Source organism: Podarcis pityusensis (genome assembly GCF_964106645.2).
Source record: "Podarcis pityusensis genome assembly, chromosome: 6".
In the NCBI taxonomy this organism is placed as follows: Eukaryota; Metazoa; Chordata; class Lepidosauria; order Squamata; family Lacertidae; genus Podarcis; species Podarcis pityusensis.
The window spans coordinates 31419812-31428779 of NC_138030.1; the positions used below are offsets into that span (position 1 = coordinate 31419812).

General features: G+C 48.3%; 1 protein-coding gene across 1 annotated transcript; it reads right to left on the reverse strand.

Annotated features, from left to right (window-relative positions):
• Positions 1 to 333: 333 nt before the first annotated feature.
• Positions 334 to 6910, reverse strand: LOC308479758 (uncharacterized protein). The gene is made up of 2 exons (XM_081010607.1): positions 4150 to 6910; positions 334 to 1068 (listed from the first exon to the last, which is right to left on the reverse strand). The coding sequence occupies exons 1-2, from the start codon at positions 4595 to 4597 to the stop codon at positions 530 to 532; spliced, it is 987 nt and encodes a 328-aa protein (XP_080866733.1). The 5' UTR covers positions 4598 to 6910; the 3' UTR covers positions 334 to 529.
• Positions 6911 to 8968: the final 2058 nt, after the last annotated feature.

The following is an 8968-nucleotide window of genomic DNA, read 5'->3' on the forward strand; positions in this document are numbered from 1 at the left end:
CACTGTTCTTGCCCCCAGGGCAACCATAAGTGGACTCCACAACAAGTTTTAGCTCTTGATGATTTTCAGCAGGGCAAACCAAGCCCCTTCTGCTGACAATTGTGATAGGCAGAGGAACAAAAGAGCAGTGTGGAGGGGCAGTTGGAGCAATAAGACCAAGTAAGTAAAATGGAGGTAGAAAAATCAGGGTTGTTCCCCCCCTTAGAAAAAGGACTCTGGGTTTTCAGTGGAGACAGAAACAGGGTGATGCGGTGCACAAACTACTGTTTAGCTAGATGGTCCATCAATACCACAGACATGCCCTGCTTGGTAACTGATTCTTAAGCAGAGATATCAATTTCACAGTTTTATTGAGCTGGGAATGGAAAGAGAATCCAAAGGAAAACCTGTCCTGAAAACAAACCAACCTGTAACTCCACAATAGCTGAATAAATTCTTCCTCATATTAGTCACTTCTGGAGTAGCTGGCACCTTTCCGCGAAAGGGCATTTGCATCCAGATTGCTCGGGATCTTCTGCCGGTGGATCCCTCATTGCTTGGGTACCACCTGCTGGCGGAGGTAGAGGTCCCGGATCTCGGACAGGCTGCTGCAGACGCCACTCAGGGCTTCAGCAATGCTGTGCAAGATGGAGGCCGTCTCCCTGCGGCTCTCAGCATATTCCTGCCGGAAGGCACGCACCTCCTGTGCCAGCTGTTCATTTGACTGGACAATCCGCCTCTCTGCTAGGCTCAGGCTTTCTGACAGCCCTTCCTGAATCAGCCCAGTCTCAGGAGCAACCATATCTCCTATGTTGCAGTCGCTTAGGTGCCCAGGTGGTGGTGAGTCATGGTCAAATGTGATGCTTCCATAATCCGAACCCAGGGCCTCTGAGAGCTCAGTCTGTGAGGAATTTGAGGGGCTTCTCCTCCAGCCCTCACAAGGATCACTGGGGGCATGGGCAGAGCTCCTGAGCAGCTGCGTCTCAGCCCTCTGGATCCCACGCTGGTGGATGGCCTTAGTGGGAAGGGAGTGGGATGGCTCTGACTTCACATCTACTGGTTCTTCCTTCACTGGCTCCTCCTTCACACCTGCCCAGAGCAGAGAGGACAGATCAGGTTAACTCAAAGTAGCAGCCAGCTAGAACCACAAGCCCTTTCAGGCCCTTCCTGACATCCAAACATGCAGTTAAAAAGAGAGAGAGAGAGAGAAAGCCAACTTCAAGTTGTCCCAAGAGCCTATATCAAAGGATCTATCATCATACAGAAATGTTTTGGTACAGGGAGACAAGAAAGTGGAAAAGAAAAATAAGCACTGCAAGATGGAGTATGAGAAGATGCCTTATACCACGTTAGACCATTGGGCCATATAATAGGTTTTTTTCTTTTTCCCAGGCAGTCAAAGGCAGCTTGAAAGAGGGATTTCAAATTGTATGCCTGCCCTTGGGCCATTTTTACCTCTGGAAAAACAACACGAGCTTTCCACTATGTCAACAACCTGTAAAAACAGTTTGACAAAAGTATGTGTACATAGCCATAGGAAGAAATGCTTTCCCCCGCAGTCTAAAAGGCTGTTGTCTTGCTGTATCTAACTTCCCTCATCCTTTGTTGCTGTGAAGAAATACCTCTCCGCATTATCAGGATGCCACTCTCCACTACATTGTATCATCAATGCAACTTCTTCCTATCTTGTCATGTGATATGCATGGCAATGTCAGCACTTCAAAGACCAAACCATGCTGTTAAAAATAGTGATTTTGATAAAAATGAACCTAGCCTGAAGGCCAAGAGGGCAAAAGAACAGGAAGTACATCAAGGCAGAGGGAGCGGTAGCGCAAAGGAAGAGAAAGCTGAGAGAGCAGGCTATGAAAGCAAATGCTGGCCATATTCGTACCATACAAGTGCTACGGTGCCACTTTAGGCGCACCAAAGAATTTTGAGAAGTGTAGTTTGTTAAGGGTGCTGCAATTGGCAGGGTGGCTAAACAATCAAGTCCTCTTCCCAGGGTATTATTGGAATTATAATTTTATGAGGGGAATAGGCATCTCTTAACAAATCTCAGCATCCCTTAACAAATTATGTTTCTCAGGATTCTCTGGGGGAAGCCATGACTGCTTATAGTGGGATGATACCGCTTTAAATCCGGGTGTGGATGTGGCCTCTGTTTGGAAAATAATTGCCTTTGCCCAACATCACACTAATATAAAGTGCAATGAGGCTTCCAGAGTTCACACTTCTAATTAATTACGGTTCTGTTTCCCCACATGCCTCCAGTTTGGTTGGCTTTGTGTAAGCAGAGGTATTTAAATATGTTATTCCCAGTGCAGCTTAGCCCTTTGATAGGGCTTTGATTTCACACGCCTCCCCACAGTGTCTGCAAGCAGCAATAACAAATTTATGTTGGGTGTGCAATAATGGAACTACTAAAGAGATTTTGGATTGATTTTTATTGGACAAATGGATACATGGCAAAATATATTTGCTTCTCTAATTTCAGCAACTGAAAACCTATTATCGAAATACCACCGCTAAGTGGATGCTCGTGTTTCTTAGCTATACCAAAATCTTGTTTTGCTGGTCCAACAAATACACCCCAGCTGACTTTTTACATCAGTGGTCAGGTGCCTGTATGCCCAATTCCTACCAGCCTCAATCAGCAACACCATTGGTGAGGGATGATGGGAACTGTAATTCAATGAAGCTCCCCATCCCTGTTTTAAACCTGTCCAGGGGCAATTCCACACCATACAGTGGTACCTCGGGTTACATACCCTTCAGGTTACATACGCTTCAGGTTACAGACTCCGCTAACCCAGAAATAGTAACTCGGGTTAAGAACTTTGCTTCAGAATGAGAACAGAAAATGTGCTCTGGTGGTGCGGCAGCAGCAGCAGGAGGCCCCATTAGCTAAAGTGGTGCTTCAGGTTAGGAACAGTTTCAGGTCAAGAACGGAACTCCAGAACGAATTAAGTACTTAACCCGAGGTATCACTGTATATTTAAAGCACATGGCTCCTGCCCCCCCCCAAGACTCCTGGGAATTGTAGTTTTCCCCCTCCCAGAGTTAAAATTCACAGTGCCCTTAAACTGCAGCTCCTAGCATTCTTTGAGGGAAGTCACGTGCTTTAAATGTGCATTGGATACATGCACCTTACGGGCATGCTGTGAGTATGCTAGCCCAAACGGAGCTAAGTGCTGCTAGAGCGATGCCTCAACTTCCATGAGGCTGCTGCATGGGTGGCGCCAGAGAGGGGCAAGGGGGGGCAATCACCCTCCAAACAAGCCCTACTCCCATTGCTGGACTCTTGTCATGAATATATGCTGTTAATTTTCTTTCAGTGATCTTAACCTGTGGGTTACAACTTGCCCATCTAGAAATATACTTTGCCCCTTCTGTGCCTCCTACCCAGAAACGTTTTTTCTGGTGCCACTGCTGGGTGGATGAAAAGGGTGACTGGTTAGTTCAGAGGTGGGGAAGCTTTGTGGGCCAACCTAGGCGCTGCATGTCAGTGGTGGGTGGGCCAATGGCTGGGATTTCTAATTTGAGTGGAAAGCTACATTCTAGAGATGTAATCCAGAGGTTTCTACACCAGTGGCGTAGCGTGGGTTGTCAGCACCCGGGGCAAGGCAAGTAATTTGCGCCCCCTAGAGTGAGTGAGCCAGGTAGGGGCAGAGAGCTGCGAGTGCGAGCGCACCCCCCCCAGATGTTGCGCCCGGTGCGGCCGGCCCCCCCCTGCACCCTCCACGCTACGCCACTGTTCTACACACACCTACACACACACACACACACACACACAAAAGTCCCCAAAGAATCCTCAGAACTCTAGTCTGTTAAGGGTACTGGGAATGTGCGGTTTGTGAGTGGGAAACTATGGTTCCCAGGATTCTTTTGGGGGGAAGCCATGTGCTTTAAAAGCGCACTGCATGCACTTTTAAGTGCACAGGGCGGATCACACACTCTCACATCCATTCAGGCAAGCAAAAGGTATTTGTCACCCCAAAGGACACACATTCCAGAAAGCCATGTGAGAAGGCGTGACAGGGTCCGCGGGGGCGGGGCCTACGGAGGAGGCGGTGCTAAACGAGAGCATCCCGCGGGCCAAATGGAGAGGCCGCATTGGGTCCCTGCGCCTGAGGGTTCCCCCACCTTTGGCTGTGGGCGGTGAACACTCACCCTGAAGAGCCACAACCTCCATAGCAGCAGGCGACGGCGGCGCATCCGAGGGGCGCACGCCGGGCGAGGCCCGCTCGGGGCCGAGCTCCGGTGAGCTGTGGGGCTCGCTGCTGCTGCCGCTGCCGCCGCTACCGGAGAGGTGGGCGAGGCGGGGTCGCCCCCCGGCCTGCGCCTGGCGCTGCAGGAGGCGGTGCCGGGCGATCTTGTCGTTGGCGCGGCGCCGCAGCCCTCGCCAGCGGTTCTTGACCTCGCCGATGTCGCGCTGGTTGCGCCCGGCCGCGTTGATCTTGTGGGTGATGCGCCACCAGATCTTCTGCTTCTCGTAGGCGTTGACGGTGGCGGCGCCGAAGAGCAGCTGCTCGTAGCGGAGCACCTCGCTCATCAGCACGTCGATCTCCTGCAGCGTGAAGTTGGGCTTGCGCTTCAGCAGCCCGCGGCGCCCGGCCATGGCGCGGCCTCCGCCCGGCGGCGCGCACGCCCCAGACACATCGCTCTCCGCCGCCGGCGGGACAAACGCGCGGGCGGCGGTGGCGCGGAAAGAGAGCGAGAGCGCAAGGGCCTTTTGTCTGCTGCTGGCTGCGCCGGGCCAGCCCGTCTCTCGCCGCCTAGCGGAAGCACTTGGCGCAGAGAAAGGAGATGGGCGGCGTGGGAATCGGTGCGCGCGTGTTTGTGCGCCTTTAAAGGAGCTGGACCCCGGCCCTATCCCCCTGCACGGCTAAATCTGATCCATGTGGAATCCCCTCTCTCCCACCCGGCAGAAGTTCTCCCGCCTGGCGGGCAGAAGTTCAACATGTGATGCTTTTCACGGAGAGGCAGTGATGTGGAAGGCGCTACCTATTGTAATTCCTCCTGCACGTCACATTTGTAGCAAAAGGCCCAGAATCCCATCATAAAGACTAATCAATATATTGTGACATAAACTTTTGTTGGCTAGGGAACCCCGCTTGTCTGGTGCGTGGAGATGAACTTACTTCCGCTTTAGCTTACCTGGTGCCCTGCAGCCGCCACTGTTTTGGACTTCAATTCCCATCAGCTCTAGCCAGGAGCAGGTTGATTAAGGATTTCCTTCGTCGTACACTACGTGCATTAGGGCTATCACTTGGTTCAATAAATTCCCATCATTTGCACAGTTAAACATGTGCTTAATGGGACTTAAAAGTCCTTAATTGTGCCTGGATTGTGCCTTAATTGAATCCCAAAATATTAAAAACAAAATACCTCTGCAAACCATTTTTTTTTTTTAAAAAAACCAAAACCACAGCCCTTCAACCAATAGCAATGTGCTTTCCCTTGAGCATGTGAGGCAAGAATCCCACCACTTGATGGCAGGGTTGCATCACCCAAACGGAAAGTGAAGTCCCAGACTATTTCTCCATCCTTTCAGTGCATGCTGATTGGTGAAATCAAAGTGTCGGGGTTGATGATAGTTATTCAAGATTAACTAACACTGGAGTAAGACAGTGTCCAGCCATGATTAAAATCCATTGCTCCGCCCCTGCCACTTCTGTTTTTCCCCTAAGTGTTGTGTTCCACAACTTGTGATAATGGTTACTACTACTGGTGCTCTAATGAAAGTGGGATCTAAGGACCCTGATCTTTCTACTGATCCTTTCACCAGGAGGGGAATGTGGAAATGAAGCTGAACAAGAATTTCTTTTATTTCTGCCCTCTTCCCAATAAAAAGCAGGCCCCTTTACAGATGATTCCATTTTTACTGCCCCCTGCAAAAAACAAACACCTCCCCCTACTTAAAAGGTGCCCAGCAGAAAAACAAATGCACCTATTTGTCTGGAATTTGGCAGACAATATTCACTCAGAAAGAGCTAACCCTGCACATTTTAATCAATTCTGGAAAAAAGAAAAGAAGTGATAACTGATTAAACAGTGCACTAGCCCCATTGAACTTCACCTTCCTCTCCATGGGCATAGTCAAAGGGGTTGCACTGATAAAAATCAATACGAATTTGAGGTTTCCCCCCCTAACAGAAATCCTGGCTACGCCCATGTTCCTTTCCTCTCCCTGCAGCCCTTGGTGTGCCCTCAAAATTTGGTCTGGAGGATTGGGATAGCTCAGTCAGTAGAACGCAAGACTCTTAATCTGAGGGTCACGGGTCCAAGCACCATGTTGGGCAAAATATTCTGCGTTTCAGGGGGTTGGACTAGATGACCCTTGTGGTCTCTTCCAACTCTATGATTCTATGAAACAGATTTTGGATGCACGTGGGGGGGCTGCACTTGGGAGGACAGAAAGCTTCCTGGAATGCAGGTTTCTGCCCATTGTGGGGTTTTTTTGAATCAGTGATTGGGCATCAGAGATGAGAAGACCATGGTTCTGTCATGTTGAGCTCCTGAGACATTAGGAGATCCATGATCCAATAATCCTCATTCTTTTTAAAATTTAAAATTGTGCATGTGTGTGGACTGGGACAGTGGTGTTGGAAATGATAACTCCTTTTCTCCTACTGTTTTTTTATCCATCTTCCCACTTCCAAGCTATATTTTGCATCCCAGGGAACTTGCAGATATCCGCCCACAAAAGGGGCAGAAGAGATTGTCACTGATCAAACCAAAGAACAGGATCTCTTTTCCAAATTAAATCATCAAAACATTCAATTCTGTTCTGGGTCTGAATAGAGATCGTGGTTTTCTGCCTCACTTAAAGTATTAAATTACCCAGCAATGCTAAGATGATAGTTCATCTCCAGTCATTTCTGCTGGGAAGGGTCATTTTGCATACATTTGTGATCTAACTGAATTGTCACAGGCTGTACTTTTAAAATTCACTTGCTATTTAACGCCTACCTAACCCTTGTCCATGTGTATATATACCCGACAACTGAGGACCACTTGCCCTGCATTTTTTTGTCTTTAAGGTACCTTTGTTGTTTCTGCTGCAACAAACCAACATGGCGAATCCTTTGGAAATCCCTCTAGTAGTCCTGGGACAGCATAATTCAGTGCCATAAATAACAAAGGGTGCTAAAGTCCCCTTGTATGCTTTCCAGCATTAGATGGAGAAATCCATAGTGTTTATTGAGGAAAGGCAGGCCATCCATTTTTCATTATTTTCAGTGGAAAGCAGAAGTTCCACAGCTCTGAGTGGCCAAGGGGAAGTGATGGTGCTATGACCCCAAACAGCCTCATTTTATGCATTACAGTGAGAGACTACCAAGGGTAGAGAATTGTCCTCATCTCAAGGTATCTTAAAGTATTATGATGACAATGATGATGATGCCATTTTTAATATTAGAGGGAAGGGAAGAGCACAGAAATTCCTCTTTAAGTGACTACAGTTGCTCCATTCAGGGACCACGCCACTCAAGCAATTAACATTTATGGTTTCCCGTAGCCCCGAGACATTGTTATCTGGCTCTGAGTCACTGCTGGAATGGCTCCCTCATAGATGCTCATGTAAAACTGTTTTAAGTGTAAACATCTTCATTTATTAAGTTCCCAAGTTCTGTGCAGATTGCAGACACAAATGCTGTGGCACAAGTTATTTGGCTTGCACAGACCAAAAAGTCCGCCCCACAAATAATCAATTAGGCAGCCCTCTTTTCCTCCTCTACCTTTCTCAACATTGGCCACAATTTTTCATGGTTGTTTTGTGTGCAAAACAGTGTAAACTCACTGATATCATAGAAATATAAGTGATTTCATTTATGAAACTATGAAAAAATGAAGTCTGGGTCTGCAAACAGGAACACCACATACGAGTGTTTAAGCCTGGCTTACTTGCAAATTCCTCATGCCACCGAGTGCTCAGTCTTCCACTTTATGTTTATTGAAATACCTCAGAATATGGCTGGTGGTGTGCACTGAATCTGTTTCTAATATTGTGGCATTTTCTCCAACTTCACCTCATTGGCTGGGACAATACCAGACAACATTTTGGTCTTGGATATCACTGTAGCAGTGTGGGAGAAACAGGGGAGAATTTGTGTGACACAATGAAATTCAGACCCATACTGAGGATTTGCGGGGGGGGGGGGGATTGCTTTCTAGGTGGGTGGGAAATAAAGTCTTTGTGACTTCATCAGCCGGTCGTTTTAGGCAGGTCATGCAACCCAATAGCATGAAAGTAAATCTCCTCCTTTGCTTTCACATCACTTGCCCTTCTTTTCTATTTTCATCTGCCACCTGTGGGACTGTTTGCAATGTGGCACTGACTTACAGAAGTCAAGGGGCATCGGTGATAGGATAGCAGAGCCTGCCGGGTGCTCTTATGACTGAGGACAGCTGTGTGCTGATGGCAAAGAACCTGGTGGCAATGACAGGAGAATCACAGGTGGAAGAAGCACCAGATGAGGGAGGACCGCAGTGCTGCTGTGAGTGTAGCTTGGTAACCAAGGAAGAGGTCCTTGTGAACTAAGCCTTGTTTTCTCTCCTCTTCTTGGCCGCTCTGGGCAGTTGGAAGGCTTCCCACTATTAGGAAGAGCAAAGGAATGAAGTTTTGCTTGGGCTAGTCTATGCAAAATGCCCAAATATAGACATTTCTCTGGACTCTTGAGGAGCAGTTCAGCTGCCTTTGGAGTCAGCCAGACCCTCGTCAGCAGTGACTGACTTCTGCACAGAGCTGGCAGGCAACCCTCTGAATTGGCAGCAACAGGAGGGAGAAGCTCCTCTCTGGCCCAGTGCCCAACACACTCAGGCTGCAGGGTGGGCTTCTTGTGTTAGTACACAAAGAGAAACGTCCCATCCCAGCTGTGGATTTCTGCAAGTTCCTGACATGCTCGGGCAAGTTCTTAAAAAGAACAGAGAAAAGGAACCAATTCTTCACTTATTTTATCACCTATTTTGAGCCTGACCTGAAATGAAA

Coding starts and splice junctions, on each gene's coding strand:
- LOC308479758 (XM_081010607.1), bottom strand. CDS start 4,597: ATGGCCGGGCGCCGCGGGCTGCTGAAGCGCAAGCCCAACTTCACGCTG. Junction 1,069..4,149: donor GGAGGTTGTGGCTCTTCAGG/GTGAGTGTTCAC, acceptor TGCTCTGGGCAG/GTGTGAAGGAGGAGCCAGTG.